We start from the raw sequence: 20,116 nt of genomic DNA on the forward strand, positions 1-20,116 counted from the left end.
GAGTCAGGTGTGGTAATTTGTATTTTTCTAACAGCTTTTCCCCTTCTTCTATGTTGTTTAATTTGTTGGCATTAAGTTGTACCTTATAATTATTTTGATTTTTATAGATTTGATGTTTCTGTCCCCTCTCAATCCTGATCTTGGTAATTTGTATCTCCTCTTCTTTTTTTATGGTTGGTCTACTAAAGTTTTGTCAATTTTGTGGATGTTTCCAAAGAACCAACTTTTGGTTTGATTTTCCAGATTATTTTTCTGTTTTCCATTTTCCCTGATTCCCATCCTTATCTTTTTTATATTCTTCCCTCTGGTTGCTTTGGACTTAGTTTGTGCTTATTTTTCTAATTTATTAATATGAAAGCTTAGGTAATTGATTTGAGATCTTTCTTCCTTTCAAATATAGGCATTTAAAGCTATACGTTTACCTTGCAGTGCTTAGCTGCATCCTTTAAAATTTTGATATGTCATTTTATTTTCACTCAGTTTAAAACATTTTTAAATTCCCCTTATGATTTCTTTATCCCATGGGTTACTTAGAAACGTGCTGTTCAATTTCCAAATATTTGTCCATTTCCCAGATTTCATTCTATTGTTGATTTTTAAAAAATATTTTATTATTTATTTTTAAGATTTTATTTACTTGACAGAGATCACAAGGAGGCAGAGAGGCAGGCAGAGAGAGAGGAGGAAGCAGGCTCCCTGCCAAGCAGAGAGCCTGATGCAGGGCTCAATCCCAGCACCCTGAGATCATGACCCGAGCAAAGACAGAGGCTTTAACCTACTGAGCCACCCAGGCGCCCCCTGTTGTTGATTTTTAAAAATTTTTAATTTTAAGTAGGTTCCAAGCCCAGCATGGAACACAACATGGGGCTCAAACCCATGATCCTGAGATCAAGACCCGAGCTGAGACCAAGAGTAGGACGCTCAACCGACTGAGCCACCAAGGCGCCCACTGTTGTTGATTTCTAATTCAATTTTATTGTGGTCAGAGAATATATTTTGTATGATTTCAATTTTTTAAAGTATATTAAGACTTGCTTTACCACCTAGCATATAATGTATCCTGGGGAATGTACCAGGTGTCTTTGAAAAGAATGTATATTTTGCTATTGCTGTTCTACAATTTTTTTAAAAAGATGTGGATTCTACTTGTAAGAAGCCTACAAATTAATGGAAATTAATTAACCACATAGGAAATGACAGTCATATGCACATACTACAAAGTAAAGTACACACAAAGATGGAGAAAAGAAGAGCAATGAAACAGAAGAAGCTCTAAAATGGGCTTGGAACTTTTTTTTTTTTAAGATTTTATTTATTTATTTATTTGACACAGAGAGAGAGAGATCACAAGTAGGCACAGAGGCAGGCAGAGAGAGAGGGGGAAGCAGGCTCCCTGCTGAGCAGAGAGCCCGAAGCAGGGCTCGATCCCAAGATCCTGAGATCATGACCTGAGCGGAAGGCGGAGGTTTATTTAACCCACTGAGCCACCCAGGTGCCCCTCTTTTTTTTTTTTTTTTGAAGATTTTATTTATTTATTTGAAGAGAAACACACAGTAAGAGAGGGAACGCAGGCAGAGGGAGTGAGAGAGGGAGAAGCAGGCTTCCAGCTGAGCAGGGAGCCTGATTCAGGGCTGGATCCCAGGACTCTGGGATCATGACCTGAGCCAAAGGCAGATGCTTAACAACTGAGCCACCCAGGTTCCCTGGGCTTAGAACTCTTAAGACATAATACCATCACTTTAAAAAAACAACCGAAATTTTAAAGCTGACTGGCTATGAATATCAGGGTTCCTATTTAGGTTGGTCTGGAAAGACTGTTTATTTATCACTAAACTAAAGGTTTTTAAAAAATCACTGTTATTACAGAAAACATGTTTATTATAATTCTGTCATGATTAATCACTGACTGTTCAGTGTAAATAACAATACCTGAATCTAATTGATAGACAACTGTGCCTTTTTCTTCTCCTACAATTTCTGGTAATTTTTCATTTCCTGTAGGTTGATAGAAATATTCTGGTTGAGGTGGAACCCACTCTGAAAGAAAACATTAAAAAGCACAAAATAAGAAATAATATAAAAGGATCTTTATCCAAAAGTAATATACAATTATAATAATTATTATTCAAGCGACTAGTTTGGTTGAATCAAACCAAATCCCACACTAAGTTTCCAATTTGTTTGTAAATTTATGTTTTGCTTCTTTCCATACGGACTATGAGGTGATTTTTAACAAAAAGCATATACAACAGAAGTATAAACTTTAAATGGAAGACTTAAAAATAAGCCAGAAATGTCGATATAGTTGACCTATAACAACTCTCTAAAATTTGGCCCTGAGCTACTTTTTATTTATTTTTATTTTTTATTTTCTTAAGATTGTATTTTTAAGTAATCTCTACACCCATCGTGGGCCTTGAACTCACAATCCCAAGATCAAGAGATCAAGAGTTGTTTGCTCCACTGATGGAGCCAGCCAGGTGTGCTGAGCTTCTTTTTATTTATTTATTTTTATTTATTTATTTTTTTATTTTTTTATTTTTTTTAAAGATTTTATTTATTTATTTGACAGAGAGAGATCACAAGTAGGCAGAGAGGCAGGCAGAGAGAGAGAGAAGGAAGCAGGCTCCCTGCTGAGCAGAGAGCCCGATGCGGGACTCGATCCCAGGACCCTGAGATCATGACCTGAGCCGAAGGCAGCGGCTTAACCCACTGAGCCACCCAGGCGCCCCTATTTATTTATTTTTTATAAAGATTTTATTTATTTATTTGACAGAGAGAGAGATCACAAGTAGGCAGAGAGGCAGGCAGAGAGAGAGAGGAGGAAGCAGGCTCCCTGCTGAGCAGAGAGCCCGATGCGGGGCTTGATCCCAGGACTCTGAGATCATGACCTGAGCCAAAGGCAGAGGCTTAACCCACTAAGCCACCCAGGCGCCCCGTTAAACTTGATCAAAAAATCATTAAAATAAATAAATTCAGGGCGCCTGGGTGGCTCAGTGGGTTAAGCCGCTGCCTTTGGCTCAGGTCATGATCTCAGGGTCCTGAGATCGAGTCCCGCATCGGGCTCTCTGCTCAGCAGGGAGCCTGCTTCCTCCTCTCTCTCTGCCTGCCTCTCTGCCTACTTGTGATCTCTCTCTGTCAAATAAATAAATAAAAATCTTTAAAATAAAAAAAATAAATAAATTCAGTAAAGTTGCAAGATATAAAATCAATACACAAACATATGTTGCATGTTTATACACTAGTAATGAACTATCAGAAAGATAGTTAACATAAGATAAAGAAACAATCTCATTACAATTTTATCAAAAGAATAAAATTTCCAGGAATAAATTTAACTAAGGAGGTGAAAAAGTTGTATATTGAAAACTGTAAGACGTTAATGAAAGCAATTAAAGAAAACACAAATAAGCGAAAAGATATTCATGGATTGGAAGAATTAATATTTTTTAAATGTCCAGTGGCATTTTCATAGAAATAGAATAGTCCTAAAATTTCTATGGAACCATAAAGACTCTGAATAGCCAAAAAAATCTTGAGAGAAGAACAAAGCCGGAGACTTCAAGCTCCCTGATTTTTTTTTTCATTTTTTAAAAAAAGGATTTTATTTATTTATTTGTCAGAGAAGAGAACACAAGTGGGGGGAGTGGCAGGCAGAGAAGCAGGCTCCCTGCTGAGAGGGGAGCCTGACTCGGGGCTCATCCTAGGACTCTGGGATTGTGACCTGAGCCGAAGGCAGACACTTAAGCAATGGAACCATCCAGGCACCCCGATTTTTTTTTCACCATGGGGCTTGAACTCAGACCCTGAGATTAAATAAAAAACTAAATGGAAAAAAAAATCTATAAAAAAATTACACATACACACAAAATAACAAGTGTTATTTACACTTACCAATAACAAGTGTTAGCAAGGATATGGAGAAAAGGGAACCCTTGTATTGGTGGAAATTAGGTTAGTGCTGCCACTATGGGAAAATAGTATGGAGGTTCCTCAAAAAATCAAAAATTGAACTACCATATGACTCAGCAATTCTATTTGTGGGTATTGATCTGAAGAAAATAGAAATATTAACTCAAAAAGGTAAGTGTACCCCCACTGCAGCATCCTTTACAATAGCAAAGATATGGAAATAACATAAGTGTTCATCAATGAATGAATGGATAAGGAAATTGTGGTATAAATATACAATGGAATATTATTCATCTATAAAAAAGAATGAAATCTTGTCATTTCTAACAATAAGGACAGACCTTGAGGACATTATGGTAAGTGAAATAAGACAGAGAAAGGCAAATATTGTATGATTTCTCTTACACACTGGATTCAAAAAATAAACAACAAAACAAAACAAACAAACAAAAAGCTCATTGGTGGTTGCCAGAGGTGGATAGGAGAAATGGGTGAATTGTTTTTGTTTCTTCAGTTCAAGATTTATTTATTTATTATTTCAGGGGGAGGAGCAGAGGAAGAGAGAGAATCTCAGATTCCCGCTGAGCAGAAAGCCTGATGTGGGCATCAACCCCATGACCCTGAGATAATAACCTGAGCTAAAATCAAGAGTTAGATGCTCAGCTACCACTTAGGCACCCCTGTTTTTTGAGTTTAAACAAACTTGAATTTAAAAAAAAATAACTAGCTCAAGGTCATTCAGTTAGTAGGTAGATCTGGGCCCAGAATCTCACTGGAATTACTCCAAAATCTGTCCTTAAATTTTTTTTTTAACTGCTTCTAATGTTATCTTCTGATTGGAAAAAAAAAAAAAAAAAAAAAAAGAACAAATAATAAAGGCATAGCTCAGTAATAAAACAATGCTAAATTCTTATCTATAAGGTGATAGGGAGTGATGAGGCTGTCAATTTGGTTGAAACCTTAGGGTGCTTGTTATTAAATTTCCTTGAAATTAAAAAAATAAGTGTATTTTTATATTTTATTTTTTTTATAAGTGTATTTTTAAATGATCTTTCTAAAAGATCTAGTGCTAGGGTGTCTGGCTGGCTCCATCAGTACAGAATGCAACTCTTGATCTTGGGGTGGTGAGTTCAAGTCCCATGTTGAAAACAGAGCTTACTTAAAAAAAAAAAAAATCTCGTGCATTTGTGGATTACCTCTGCAATAATGTGATTATTAAATTCCAGTTTCCCACTTTTCCCCCTCTCTTGGAACTGAGTCTAAAATCCTCACAGGAATTTTCTTTGCCTATTTTATATAGGAATAGCAAAATCCCACTGTTCGTCCAGATCAACTTGGACTTTAATTAAAAAATTGTCCAGGGTAGGGACAAATGCTCTTAGGACTTCTCAGTTATCGTACCAACTCAAAATGCCATCCCTCCCCCAGATTTTCAAACACCTAAAGAGCAGTTCTGTGCCCAGTTAAGATGTTGAGCACATCCCTATATTTTGAGCGTTAGCTCTTGTCTTTCATGCTCTGTGCTCCCTGGTTGCCCAGACATGCCAGGCTCTTCTTCCATGTCCTCTAACTGGAATATTTTCTCTCAGTTGGATCACTTATAACTTACCAGATCTCAACTTACATGTCAACTCCTCAGAAACCCTCCCTAATCTTCCAGGCTCAGGTTAAGTGTTCCTAGAGGGACCAAACTCTAGGCAATGCCCTGGGTATATCTTCAGCATCCCTACCAGTACGTGAACTCTGGGTGTCTCCATCTTGTTCATCATCATTCTGTAACACGAGTGCTGCATTTACCATACAGCAGAGGCTTAATAAATATATACTGAATGAATAAGCGTAAGAGGGAAGTGTGAAAGTAAGAAACATCCAGTTGTTTATATAGCAGTCTAAAACAGAGACACAGTGCTTGATAGGCACAAGTGTTCTAGCCATTAGAAAAGTCTCCACTTTTCAATGGAACCCTTAGAAGTGCCTCATATAATGAATGCTTAAGATTGTACCTGCACCACCAATAGCTCAGAGATATAACCAGCAATCTCACAAAAATAGTCTCCACCATTCCATTAAAAAAAACTCCCAACAAACTCGAAATACAATTAAAAACAATAACCACTATGTTCTAGTACAAATAGTATTCATCAATTATACCAAGGCTGGTAAAAATACAACTCATAAAACTCAACCAGCCATATTAATACTGAGACAGGAATACTAGAAAACAGATTTAAGTATTGATGTATTTTTGGCCTCTAGAAAGATATCTTCCCATTCCAATAACCTCAGAAGCATCTGAGTTTACACAGTAGTGTAACTTTTTAGTTTGATCAGTATGTATCAGTTTCTCAGGACTTAATCATTTCAGGACTGTACCACTGACTGGGTGGCACAGTCGGATAAGCGTCTGCCTTCAGCTTGGGTCATGATCGTGGGGTTCTGGGATGGAGGCCCACAGCAGGCTCTCTGCTCAGCGGGGAGCCTGCTTCTCCCTCTCCCTTTGCCTACCTCTCCCCTGCTTGTGTTCTCTCTCTCTGTCAAGTAAATAAATAAAATCTTTGTTTTAAAAAAAACAATGTCTGTCAGAACAGCAGTACCACGACACATAAGTCACATTACCGATATGACAAAGGCTTTCCTTGATGACCTCACATTCTATTGGCCACCTTGGAGCCTGCAGTGGCCCGCTGCTGGAGAAGAAGGCAAAGAGATCTCGTGGTTCTCGAAGACATGGCTTTACTTCTCCAAACTCATCATGGAGAAGCTGTCTGCTCTTAAGTGGTGAACCAAGCATGAGGGAATCTGCAAGGGGAAAGGGAATGAGTGAGTGGCTTTCTTTTCCTCTCTGAGGAGTTGGCTACTCAACTGTGATGACTAACTTGAAGCACTGTATTAGAGTATGAGCACAGGGGCACAATCCTAGACACGTGTCTCCTTTAAAGAGAAGATTCAGTCTAGGATTACAGCATCAAAATTACAAAAAGTTACATTAACATTCTGTGTAGTCTATTAAATATTTAAATGTAAAGCTCAAAGAAAATTTTTTGCATTTTTTTTTCCTTAAGATTTTATTTAGGGGAGCCTGGGTGGCTCAGTGGGTTAAAGCCTCTGCCTTCAGCTCGGGTCATGATCCCAGGGTCCTGGGATCGAGCCCCATATTGGGCTCTCAGCTCAGTGAGGAGCCTGCTTCCTTTCCTCTCTCTCTGCCTGCCTCTCGGCCTACTTGTGATCTCTGTCTGTCAAATGAATAAATAAAATCTTTTAAAAAAATAGATTTTATTTATTTATTTGACAGAGAGAGAGAGAGCACAATCAGGGAGAGGGACAGAAGGAGAGGGAGAAGCAGGCTCCCCGATGAGCAGGGAGCTCCACATGGGGCTTGATCCCAGCTAACCCTGGAATCATGACCTGAGCTAATGGCAGATGCCCAACGACTTAGACCCCCAGGTGCCCCGAAAAAAAATTTTTTTTTTAAGATTTTATTTATTATAAATAGAGATCACAAGTAGGCAGAGAGGCAGGAAGAGAGGGGAAGCAGGCTCCCTGCTGAGTAGAGAGCCCAAGGAGGGGCTTGATCCCAGGACTCTGAGATCATAACCTGAGCCAAAGGCAGAGGCTTAACCCACTGAGCCATCCAGGAGCCCCAATTTTTGTCTTTTAAATCAAATAATATCATATTATTTTTGCTTAGAGAGAGGCAAAAGAGGAAACTTTTATTTCACCCCTTAGCATTTTAGAGAAAAATACCTGAGGCTTATTAGCTACAGTGAAACAATCTACAAATTAACTTTCAAGATCAAAAACCAGTGGTTGGGAGGACAGGGAGACTAATGAAGAGGGGCCAACGGGAGGGGAGGGCGGTGAGCAGGGCAGGAGAGAAAGATGAGCTCTTGGGAGACAGACTGAGAAAAAAGGGAGGAAAAGAGGCTTCCAGGGCAGGGAACAAGAAGGCAAATGAGAGGAAGAAGGAAAAGAAAGGAAGGGCGAGAGGGAGGAAAGGAAGAAGGTCCCGGGGTGTGGGAGTGCCAGATCTGGCGGGGAGAGCAGTGAGTGAAGACTGGAAGGACAAGGAATACCTCTGCTCACAGCCTCTATCTGTCTGTGCACGGTGGAAGGTAGACAAGTGGGCCCTAGAAAAAGGAAGGAAGAGGCACGGTTTGTCCTAAGGATCTGTGACTTTTTGTCAGCTCTCTTTCCCTAACCCTTTCACTGCCCCCCCCAACCCTGAGTTAGGGCCCCATTTATCATTTTCTTTCTTTTTTTTTTTTTTTATTTTTAAGATTTTGTTTATTGGGGCGCCTGGGTGGCTCAGTGGGTTAAAGCCTCTGACTTCGGCTCAGGTCATGATCCCAGGGTCCTGGGATCAAGCCCCACATTGGGCTCTCTGCTCCACAGGGAGCCTGCTTCCTCCTCTCTCTGCCTGCCTCTCTTCCTACTTGTGATCTCTGTCTGTCAAATAAATAAATAAAATCTTTAAAAAAAAAAAAGATTTTGTTTATTTATTTGAGAGAGAGAGAGAGCATGCACACAGAAGGGCATGATGGGGCGGGGGGTGCTTGGGAAAGGGAGAAGCAGACTCCCTGCTAAGCAAGGAGGCTGATATAAGTTTCGATCCTGGGACCCTGGGATCATGACCCGAGCCAAACGCAGATGTTTAACTGAATGAGCCACCCAGGTGCCCTCATTCCTTCTTAAAAAAAAAAAAAAAAAGATTGATTGATTAATTGATTGATTGATTTTAGAGAGCCTGTGGTGGTGGGCAGGAGCAGAGGGAGAGGGACAATAAGACGCCATGCTGCGGGCAGAGCCCAAGGCAGGGCTTGATCTCATGACCCTGAGATTAAGATCTGAGCTGAAACCAAGAGTTGGAGGCTTAACCAACTGAGCCACCCAGATACCTGTCTTTTCTTTAAAAAAATTTTTTTTTAAATTTCAGGGCTCTATTTTTTCTCTCTCTTAATCTTTTCCCTAGTTTAATGGGGGGAGGGAATAACAAACATTTGAAAAGATGGTAAACTCGCTCCAATTCCCTCATAAAGAACTGGAAACCAGTATGACAAGGAGATACTAGTTTACTACCTAACAGACAGGAAAATCATTTGTGTGTTTTCACATTCATCCCGACACAGGTGTAAGTAAACAGGTACTCTCAGAACCTGCTGGCAAGAAGGCAAACTGGTGGGGTGCTGGGGTGTCTCAGACTCTTGATTTTGGCTCAGGTGGATCTCAGGGCTGTGGGATCAGGCTCTATGACCAGCAGGGAGTCTGCATGAGATTCCTCTCCCCGACTACCCCTCGTGCTCCTGTTTTCTCTCTCTCTCTCCTCTCATCTCTAAATTAAATAAATAAATCTTTAAAAAAAAAAAAAAAAAAAAAGCTTTTCTGGGGCACCTGGGTGGCTCAGTCAGTTGAGCATTGGACTCCTGACTTCGGATCAGATCATGATCTCAGGGTCCTGGGATTGAGCCCCACCTCAAGCCCTCTCCTGGGCATGCAGTCTGCTTAAGATTTTCTGTCTCCCTCTGCCCTTCTCCCTGCTCACATTCTCTCTCTAAAATAAATAAAATCTTTTAAAAAAACACTTTGCATGGCACCTGGATGTCTCAGTTGGTTGAGCATCTGCCTTCGGTTGCAGTCACGATCCCACGGTCCTGGGATCAAGCCCTGTGTCCGGCTCACTGCTCAGCCAAGAGTCTGCTTCTCCCTGTCCCACCGACCCTCCTCGCCTAGCTCGTGCTCTCTCTCAAATAAATAAATAGATAAAATCTTTTTAAAAAAATGCTTTGCTTCAAATATGATTTAAAAAAAAAAATCTTCTGGGGTGCCTGGGAGGCTCAGTAGTTAAGCATCTGCCTTCAGCTCAGGTCATGGCCCCAGGGTCCTGGGATCGAGCCCCACATCGGGCTTCTGCTTGGCAAGAGCCTGCTTCTCTCTCTCCTACTCCCCCTGCTTGTGTTCCCTCTCTCACTGTGTCTCTATCAAATAAATAAATAAAATCTTAAAAAAAAAAAATCTTCATGCCAATGAGCAAAACATGAATAAAAGAAGCCCAATCAGCTACTACACACTAAAACTCATTCACATTTTGTTACCTCTACCAGCGGATTTTGAATTTCATGGTGTTTATGATATTGAGGCTTGCAAATATTTCTTATTATTACCTTGAGTGTCAGTAAATGTGGCAGGAGGAAACGGAAGAGAGGCAATCAGCCGGCTCATAAGCCATCCCACCCAGATGAGTTTCCTTTGCTCAACCCCTGCCTTTCTACTCCCTGCCAGGAGCTGTGGGACGCAGAATGGAAGAGCCTTCAGGGCACTGGGCTGTGGGCAAACATCTGAAAATGGAATTACTGCATCAAGGGTTATGCAGAAAATTCTAATAAGGAAATTTCCCAAATATTGCCAAATTGTCTTCCTAAAGTAGTCGACCCATCCACAGCCCTAAGCAGTGTAGGAGAGTGCTCCCCCATACCCTGACCTCTATGTATAGGTGTAATTGGAAAATTATTTTTGCCCAAATCCCATTAATTAAAAAAATGGCACCTTGACATTTCGGTTTGTATCTTTAATTAGAGGTGAAATCGAGCATCTTTTCATAAGCTTATTGACTGCGTGTGTGTGTGTGTGTGGTTTTTAACATTCTTTTCTTTAAAGATTTTTATTTACTTAACAGCGACATACCAAGAAAGCACAAGTACGCAGAGCAGCAGGCAGAGAGGGAGAGGGAGGAACTCCCTGCTGAGCAGGAAGCCTGATGTGGGGCTCCATCCAAGGACCCTAGGATCATGACCTGAGCTGAAGGCAGACGCTTAATGTCTGAGCCACCCTGGCACCTCAATTGTGTGTGTTTTTAAAAATATTTATTTATTCGTTTTAGAAAGAGAGAGCTCTCACTCATGCACGCTTGCATGCAGAAGGGGCAGAGGGAACGAATCCCAAGCAGAGCCCCAAAAAGCACAGAGGCTGTCGCAGGGCTCAATCCCATGACCCATGAAATCATGACCTGAGCAGGAACCAAGAGTCAGACATGCAACCAAATGAGCCACCCAGGTACCCCGGCTGTGTTGGTTTTTACGAAAAGCTTGCTCATGTCTTTTGCCCACCTTTGTATTTGGCCACCTTTTATATATTGACTTATTAGAGCTACTATATTAAAGAAAATAATCCTTTGACATATCTGTCACAACCATTTTTTAAAGTTTGTTATTTTGCTTTATTAACGGTACTTTATGGCTTTTGGGTTTTGTGTCATTCAAAGGTTTTTTGTTTTTTGTTTTGTTTTTTTTTTTAAAGATTTTATTTATTTATTTGGCAGACAGAGATCACAAGCAGGCAGTGACGCAGGCAGTGAGGCAGGCAGAGAGAGAGAGAGGAGGAAGCAGGCTCCCTGCTGATGGCCGGCTCGATCCCAGGATGCTGGGATCATGACCTGAGCCGAAGGCAGAGGCTTAACCCACTGAGCCACCCAGGCGCCCCTTGGTCTTTAAATACATACATATAGGGCGCCTGGGTGGCTCAGTGGGTTAAGCCGCTGCCTTCAGCTCAGGTCATGATCTCAGGGTCCTGGGATCGAGTCCCGCATCGGGCTCTCTGCTCAGCAGGGAGCCTGTTTCCTCCTCTCTCTCTCTGCCTGCCTCTCTGCCTACTTGTGATCTCTGTCTGTCAAATAAATAAATAATAAAAAATCTTTAAAAAAAAATACATACATATATAAATATATTATATATTTTTTTTAAATTATTTTTAAGCTAGCTGAAATTGGTTTCTACCACTCTTACACAAAGTGCCTTAACAAATATACCTGCCACAATTGTGTAAAAATCAGTAATCTGTTATATATAGTATTTTAACTTAAACCTATAATCCAGGAATGCCCCAGTGGCTCAGTCGGTTAAGTGGCTGCCTTTGGCTCAGGTCATGTTCCTAGATCCTGGGATCTAGTCCCGCATGGGGCTTCTTGCTCAGTGGGGAGCCTGTTTCTTCCTCTGCCTCTGCCTGCCACTCTGCCTGCCTGTGCTCTCTCTCTCTCTCACTCTAACAAATAAATAACATCTTTAAAAAATAAAATAAAATGAAATAAACCTGTAATCCAAAGTGGATCTAGGTATAACATTGTTGAGTGATGTCAGAAACTGGCCAAGGCTATTCCTCTGGCTTTACCCGTGTTAGACCATGTTCTCCCGAATACCCCAAGAAGTGGCTCAAGGCAGTGAGGTTTCTGGGGCTCATACACACTGATCATTACTCACATAGTAGCTTCTCCTTTTGCAGCGGGTCTGGTATCACATCCTCTCTTTCCCCAAAAGAGCCACTCACCAGGTAGCGAGGATTATTCTTCCAAACATGCTGGTGCGTAGCTGAGTTTGGTAAACTGCCTCTCTGAGCTACAAATATACAATGTAATTAAAAGTGCTGGAAGGCCGCTTCATCACCTGTAACATCTAGGCCAATACCCAAACCACTACTACTACCGAAAGTGCCACTACTTGTTACTACCCATCACCACCACAGGTCTGTACAAAGAATACATCCCATTTTCTACAGAGCTTTCATATTCTAATTTCCGTGAGTTAAGCACATATTCTCCATTTTACAGTGAGGAGAGACTTGAGAAGCAGCATGGTGGGGTGGAAAGAGCAAGGTGCCCAAAGCTGCTTTGTCTTGGGGGCTCTGCTGAATCTGGCAAACTGGAAATTCAGTTTTCAACAAATTAGGAATCACTTTAAAAATGAAACAATAGGGACGCCTGGGTGGCTCAGTGGGTTAGGCCGCTGCCTTCAGCTCAGGTCATGATCTCAGAGTCCTGGGATCGAGTCCCACATCAGGCTCTCTGCTCAGCAGGGAGCCTGCTTCCTCCTCTCTCTCTGCCTAACTTGTGATCTCTCTCTCTGTCAAATAAATAAATAAATAAATCTTTAAAAAAAAAAAAAAAAAAACAATAATGGGGCGCCTGGGTGGCTCAGTGGGTTAAGCCGCTGCCTTTGGCTCAGGTCATGATTTCAGGGTCCTGGGATCGAGTCCCGCATCGGGCTCTCTGCTCAGCAGGGATCCTGCTTCCCTCTCTCTCTCTCTGCCTGCCTCTCTGTCTGCTTGTGATCTCTGTCTGTCAAATCAACAAATAAAATCTTAAAAAAAAAATGAAACAGTAAGAAAATTTAATAAGGTTGATAGAAAAATCAATACTGAAACTTAATTTTATTTCTAAATACCAGGAACAAAGTTAGAAAATAAAAATACAAAGAGATACCATTTACGGTGACATAATAATATGACGTTCCACGAAAAAATTACAAATCTTTGTTGGGAGATATTAAGCAAGATCTTTGTAAATGTAGAACTAGGGTATATTCATAGGTTGCAGACCACCACCCAGAATGAAAATAAAAAAGAGATTGCAGAACCCAGTATTGGAAAACTCTCATTTCTTGTGAAATCTGATCTGTGGATTCAATGCAATTCCAATTTTTTAAACATCACAAGCTAATTCTGAAATTACATGTTAAAGGCAAGAATGGCAAAGATACTTCCGAAGAACAGATGGAGGACATGTCTTTCCAGATTATCAAGACTATTTAATGCCATGTAGTGTAATTAAGAAAGGGTGGTGGTATTGGTACAAGGATCCACAAGGAGTGCCTTGTATACACAGGCACTCAGGAGAGGTGACAAAGCAGATCAATAATGAAGTACTTTTCACTTCCCTTCGTCTTTCCCTGGTGCTAGAAGAGCCATAGTTAATTTATCCGAGTGTAACTCTCCAGTTAACCTAACCATTTACTTCATGAAGGCAGGAAAGGTGATGCGAGGTAAGAATGTGATATTACCTTTAAAATAGCCATAGTATTGAAGATGATGGTACATAAAGTCTTCATAGGGATCGGGAAGAGTCTGTGAAAGGAAAAGCCCAATCAAGCAGGAAAGTCCTTTCAAAGAATACTGAACTCTTAACAAAAGGCACACAAAAATCTTTGCAAAGGACAACAGTTCTTGAGTTGGGGAGGACTTCTGTAAACAAACCAACTGAAAGACATTCATGCAAATTATTCTATCTTGGGGATCAAGATCTCCTGCTAGAAAAAGGTGCCACCAGAATATACCTTCTGCTCTAGTAGTATTGGATTTCTGTGGAGTTCCTGGAGAGGGGGGTGTACCGACCTCCTGCTTTAGCTCTGTTTCCAATGCTGGGAACATGTTCCTTCTGCACGGTATGCTGAAGACAAGTTAGTGACACCGGCATCCAGCCACAACCCCTGCCCAGTTTCCAGAAGGACAGCGGATTACACAGAAGCTAAAAAACCAGAACAGGACAACTGAGAGGAAACAAAACAAAACAAAACAAAAAACAAAAAACAAAAAACCCACTGCCGATTTCCCCCCACCCTTCTCCACCTGCGCGGCTCTGACGCGACTTTAAGAAACCCTGTCTCGGCCAGTCCAGCCTCGTAAACGTCCAAGCACTGGGCTCCTGGTTCCTACTCTTGAGGGCCCGAGGCATACCTGAGGAATGAGGGAGGGGGGCTTGTCTTCCAGTCTGCGCCTCCTGAGGCGCCGGGCCCCTTGATGCTCCCATGCTTCCCTCTCGGAGGAGGGAGATACCCCCGACCAGGACGCGACAGGAACGTGAAAGAAACGGGGATGGAGGGATCCGACCGAGGTACCTCAGAGTAGATAAAAAAAGAAAGGTCACGGGCCCGGAGAGCGGGCCCTGAAAATGGAATTCAGGGGTTCAGGGCTTCCTGGTGCCGGGAAAAGTGGTGAGGGGTAGTTTCCCTGAAGAGTCGGAGAGGAGGTGTAGAGATTTCCTAGGAGGGCGGAAGGAAGGGTGCGACCGCCTCCGCTCCCCGGCCGGTCTGGGGCAGCAGGGGTGTGCGCGACGCCTGCGGCAGCAGAGAAGCCTAAGCGAGGCGGGAGGCCACCGCACAGCAGGGACGGCTGCCGAGCCTCGCAGCGCTCAGAGAACACGCTCCCGGCGCTCGCACGCCACAGCTTTCTGCTAGGGTCCCGGTAGCCTAGCAACCTCGAGTCGGAAGCGGGAGGGCAGGACAGCGGGACTCTTCCGGGGAGCGAGGCCCCGCCCCCGGCGCCTGCGTATGATCTTGGGAAATGTTCACCAGTGCGGCCAGACCCGTTTTTCAGACGCACTGCTCCTTTCAGGTCATGTTGCAGCCCCGCTTCTGGGGCATCGAAATTGGATTGGTGAATACAAGGACAGCTAGTGGTCCATGAAAATATTCCGAACTTCCTTAAGCATGTTTTTTGGCTTGGGCTCAGGTCGCAAGATCAAGCCCTGCCTTGGCTCAGGTTCCCGGAGTGTGCATAGGATTCTCTCTCCCTCTGCTCTTCCCGTTTGTGCTCTCTAAATATTGGGACTCTGGGTGGTTCAGTTGTTAGGCGTCTGCCTTTGGCTCAGGTCCTGGGATTGAGTCCCAAACAGGGTTTATTGCTCAGCGGGAGCCTGCTTCTCCCTCTGCCTGCCACTCCCCTTGCTTGTGCTGATAAAATCTTTAAAAAAGCAAAAAATAAATCTTAAAAAAAAAAAAAAATCCCAAACTTCTTTGCTATTCCTTAGCCTTAGGTTAACTGTCAGGTGTTGCTCAAAGGGAGCAGTTTCTCCTCTCCTTTGAAGTTGTAATCTCGCCACCCCATAGATAGTTTTGAAAAACACACATTTTGACCATCAAATTGTCAGACTTCAAAGTGCTCCATTCTGTTAAGATAGTAACAAATGGGGGCACCTGGGTGCTCAGTCATGATCCCAGGGTCCTGGGATCGAGCACCACATTGGGCTCCCGGCTCAGCCGGGAGCCAGGTTCTTCCTCTCCCACTGCCTCTCCGCTACTCAAGTTCTTTCCTTCACTCTGCTCTCAAAAAAAAGAAGATAGTGACAAAGGTACTGGTGCTCTGCAGCAATTCCTACAAGTCTAGAAAACTGCTAGATAGTTAAAGCAAAAGCTTTAATTGCTAGTTGGTAGCCTTTATTTCTACAAATTTGCTCTACGCAAATTACAAGTTTGTATACAAAATGTCACCCCAACACCTGCATAATGGTAAAAAGAAACCCAACACACCAGTATACGTGACATGGAGTAGGTAAAACTTCCCACTTACATGCATATAAATAGATTGGAATAAAATTCAAACTATTAATTGTTGTCTTTGGTTAGCTTTATATGAACATAACCAAAGTAGAGATTACCTTTATAATCAGGGAAAAAGTCCATCTTCAAAACCACATAAAATCATTTCCAGGATTTTAGGTCAAACATTAGCTAATATTATAGAGTACAAGCTCCAAAATACAAGTCTTAGCACCTTCTAGTGCCAAAACCCTGTTTTCTCACCCTGTTCCCACCACCACTCTCACTCCCACTGACTCAAGATCCTGTGGCTCTTCTTTTTCCTGAGAGCTTCAGTGTTCACACATGCCTTCTGCTGTATTTAGAAGAAAAAAAAATTAAGACTGGACTTAAAACAAGTCTTGATTACATAATCATGAAACAACAGCCTTGAAAGAGCAAAAGGATAACCAATCAGAAGTATAAAAAAAGCTTTATTAGAGCATATATACAAATTTACAAGGCCAGAAACTGGAGAAATACAAACAGCTTTAAAACACAATTTGCCGTTTCTTCAGTTTAAAGTGACTTTTACCTGATTGTGATACAATAGAAAGTACAGAACAGTAAACTGCTTTTTAAATACTGGAATTTTATGGAGAGTACATTCACATAAAAGGGAGGTGAATTTTGGAATAAGGTGAGACAATGGAGACACATTAATACATACAGTGGCTCTTGTTACATTTACTGCCACACATATGAGAGGGAAATCCTCAAAATTAAAAAGATACGAACACCTGCTGCTGCCTGTATTGAAATTTGAATAATGCCACTGGTGTATGTGAAATGACTGAACTACCAGTTCTAGAATTTTTGAAAAAGAGATCTCTAGAGTGTGGCGGTCTGTCAACACAAGAGAAACACCTCGATATACCTCAGCACTTCAGGGGTGGCAGGCTAGAAGAGGTCAGAGATTCGGATAATCCCAGTTAAGCAAAACAGAATACAGAGCTGCCTTCTTAATTGCACTTGTTCTGGATAGAAGTTAATGAGAGAGAGCCGCACTAGGAACTAAATGAGACTCTATGAGACAGAAGATCCTTCACTTTTTGTCAGCGAGTGCTCTGCTGAGATATCATACTCCTGAATCACGTGTTCCAGATCGATGAGGTTAATGTACCTGATACAATGAGCTTGCCAGAGTGAGAATAAAGGCAGCCATGTCAAAGCGTTCGGTCAACGTCACCCTTCAGCAAAACAGAAACATTACATTTCGTAAATGTGAAAACTCTGCATGTGTATGCTTTTGCCCAGGAAATTCATATGCTCTCCCTCTTAACATTTATAGTTTATTGACAACGGTAAAACCGATGAAGACTCTGAACTGAACACGAAGAAAAAGATCAGTAATAAAAAACAAAAAACAAAAAACAAAAAACCCCACTCCCCCCATAAAACTATGTGTTTGGAGCCATTTTTCTCCTCTTCAGTCTTGCTCGCCAATCCTCAGGAAGTGCTTCAAAATTAGCATTCCTCTCTGCCATGCCACTGTGAAAACAACACACAGATTACTTCACTGGCAAGAAAAAGTAGGAAACTGTTCACAAAAACTATTACGTGACACTGAAACTCTGATCTTTGTTTATGAATGTGCTTCAAGTTTCTCAACTAGGTACCAATATACTCTTCATCAAATTTCTGAATTCTGATGCATCAAAGACATACACACTCTCTCTATAGTTTCATGAACACGTAAGTATGTATTCACTTTTATCTACCTCCTGTAACCATTAAAGCCACACTGAAGGAAAACAATTCTTGTGAAAGTTTATCTTGGCCCCGAAGAGGTTCAACTCTTTAGGAAAGACGTATCTTTTTTTTTTTTTTTTTTTTAAGATTTTATTTATTTATTTGACAGACAGAGATCACAAGTAGGCAGAGAGGCAGGCAGAGAGAGAGAGAGAGAGAGAGAGAGAGAGAGAGGGAAGCAGGCTTCCTGCGGAGCAGAGAGCCCGATGCAGGGCTCGATCCCAGGACCCTGAGATCATGACCCGAGCCGAAGGCAGCAGCCCAAACCACTGAGCCACCCAGGCGCCCCAGGAAAGACGTATCTTAACTCATCGTCGGAAACCTTTGGATTTTGAGGTTCTCTTTTTAAAAAATTTTATTTATTTGACAGACAGAGAGATCACAAGCAGGCAGAGAGGCAGGCGGGGGCTGGGGGGTGAGCAGGCTTACTGCTGAGCAGAGAGCCTGATGTAGGGCTTGATTCCAGGACCCTGAGATCATGTCCTGAGCCAAAGGCAAAGGCTTAACCCACTGAGCCACCCAGGTGCCCCTGAAGTTTTCTTTTGAACAGTTTTATTTTTAAGCAGTGATACCTCATGGCTTATTCAAGTATTTTCAAAACAGCCTGAGCTCAGATTCTATTCTTACAATAACCAGAATGGATGCATTGAGATCCTTTTATAAATCTAAAATAATAGAATCTCTGCAATTCCCTACCTATCTCGAAAGTTTGCTATGTCATCATTATAGGAATTAATCATTACTCAGAATGAGGCAAAAGTGCAATGAACTGTCACTTAGTGCACCCTTAGTTTTCTTATTGTGTTGCCCCAAAGAGTATACAACCATTCAAGGAAGTAAAGTCTGGAGGCAACATCTTCACGGTCTCCTTCCTCTCCAATATTACTATTTTTTTAAAAAAAAGATTTTATTTATTTATTTGAGAGAGAAATCACAAATAGGCAGACAGGCAGGCAGAGAGAAAGAGGGAAGCAGACTCCCTACCAAGTAGAGAGCCCAATGTGGGGCTGAGATCATGACCTGAGCTGAAGGTAGAGAGAGACGCAACCCACTGAGCTATCCAGGCACCCATATTATTACTATTTTTTAAGTAAGCTCTACGCCCAACATGAGGCTTGAACGCACAATCCCAAGATCTAGCAAACGAGCCAGCCAGGGGCCCCTACCCCACAATTATTAGACCAACTAGAAGATAAATGCAAACAAACAGACAGTGGCATTGGACATTCTAATTATGATGGTAAAACTTTTCGGGTAAGAAAAATTTCAGACTATGGATATTAAGAGGACCATATCCTAGAAGAATTTTCTCAAATTTGAGATTGATGAATGAACAGTGTATTTCTAAGAAGAAAAAGGAAATACAATATTCTCACTAAAAAGGAACAACAACAGGGACGCCTGGGTGGCTCAGTTGGTTAAGCAGCTGCCTTCGGCTCAGGTCATGATCCCAGCGTCCTGGGATCGAGTCCCACATCGGGCTCCTTGCTCCGCAGGGAGCCTGCTTCTCCCTCTGACTCTGCCTTCCACTGTGTCTGCCTGTGCTCGCTCTCGCTCGCTCTCTCTCTGACAAATAAATAAATCTTTAAAAAAAAAAAAAAAAAAAAAAAAAGGAACAACAACAACAAATTAAATAAATAAATAAAAAGGAACAGTATCAGGGGGCCTGGGTGGCTCAGTCATTCAAGTAGCTGCCTTTAACCCTCGTCATGATCCCCGGGTCCAGGGACTGAGCCCCACATCGGGCTCCTTGCTCAGCAGGAGACTGCTTCTCCCTCTCCCTGCCACTCCCCTTGCTTGCTCTCTAATAAATAAATAAAATCTTAAAAAAAAAAGAGAGAAAAAAGGAACAACCAGAACTATCTCATTTCCCTAAAATTACATATAACAAGAATCTTCCAGATTTTATTATGCTGTATGCTATGATTTATTTCATAGGGTTCTTAAGGAGACAAGTGCTAAAAGGAGGTATGTAATAATTGGATAAATGGACACTTTAGAAATAATATTCCTTACAATGACCATTTCAATTGGTAGTTATGTATCTAAAAATAAAAAATGTTTTGAGTTATGAAACAAAAGATGGTGATCCTCTTCCAAATGTTTTCATTGATGTTGCAAGTGGGAGAACCAGAAGTAATAAGCTAGAACCTAACTGAGACAGATGTGAAATAGGTAGTAAGACTACTTCTGAGTATATTCCAGGTTATGTATGACAACTGAATGATTAGTTGCATTCAAAGAATGTTGCTCAGTTTCTTTACTCTATCTACCCTCAGAACCAGAAAAATAAAGAAAAATACCTGGGTTAGCTATGTTTCAATTCTTACCAAATCTCT

General features: G+C 41.7%; 2 protein-coding genes across 9 annotated transcripts in view; both read right to left on the bottom strand.

The window, feature by feature from the left end:
• The window catches only part of AGBL2 (AGBL carboxypeptidase 2), a 43,556-nt gene extending 28,107 nt beyond the window's left edge, over positions 1-15,449 (bottom strand). Inside the window, exons 1-7 of one of the 8 annotated variants that reach the window (XM_059142369.1) lie at positions 14,407-15,301; positions 14,065-14,197; positions 13,734-13,797; positions 12,159-12,293; positions 7,986-8,039; positions 6,529-6,711; positions 1,930-2,037 (exon numbers count right to left, since the gene is read on the bottom strand). In XM_059142369.1, the coding sequence (XP_058998352.1) occupies positions 1,930-2,037; positions 6,529-6,711; positions 7,986-8,039; positions 12,159-12,293; positions 13,734-13,797; positions 14,065-14,100 (580 nt within the window). In that variant the 5' untranslated portion in view covers positions 14,101-14,197; positions 14,407-15,301. Of the gene's footprint in view, positions 1-1,929; positions 2,038-6,528; positions 6,712-7,985; positions 8,040-10,070; positions 10,196-12,158; positions 12,294-13,733; positions 13,798-14,064; positions 14,198-14,406 lie in introns of those variants that run through there. The other 7 variants (XM_059142358.1, XM_059142417.1, XM_059142379.1 and 4 more) reach the window with 7 other exon arrangements.
• A 990-nt stretch (positions 15,450-16,439) lies between these two features.
• The window catches only part of FNBP4 (formin binding protein 4), a 42,300-nt gene continuing 38,623 nt past the window's right edge, over positions 16,440-20,116 (bottom strand). The window contains exon 17 of the mRNA XM_059142432.1: positions 16,440-17,516. Coding sequence (XP_058998415.1) covers positions 17,426-17,516 — 91 coding nt within the window. The 3' untranslated portion in view covers positions 16,440-17,425. The remainder of the gene's footprint in view (positions 17,517-20,116) is intronic.

The sequence above is a fragment of the Mustela lutreola genome, chromosome 1 (genome assembly GCF_030435805.1).
Source record: "Mustela lutreola isolate mMusLut2 chromosome 1, mMusLut2.pri, whole genome shotgun sequence".
NCBI classification, from domain to species: Eukaryota; Metazoa; Chordata; class Mammalia; order Carnivora; family Mustelidae; genus Mustela; species Mustela lutreola.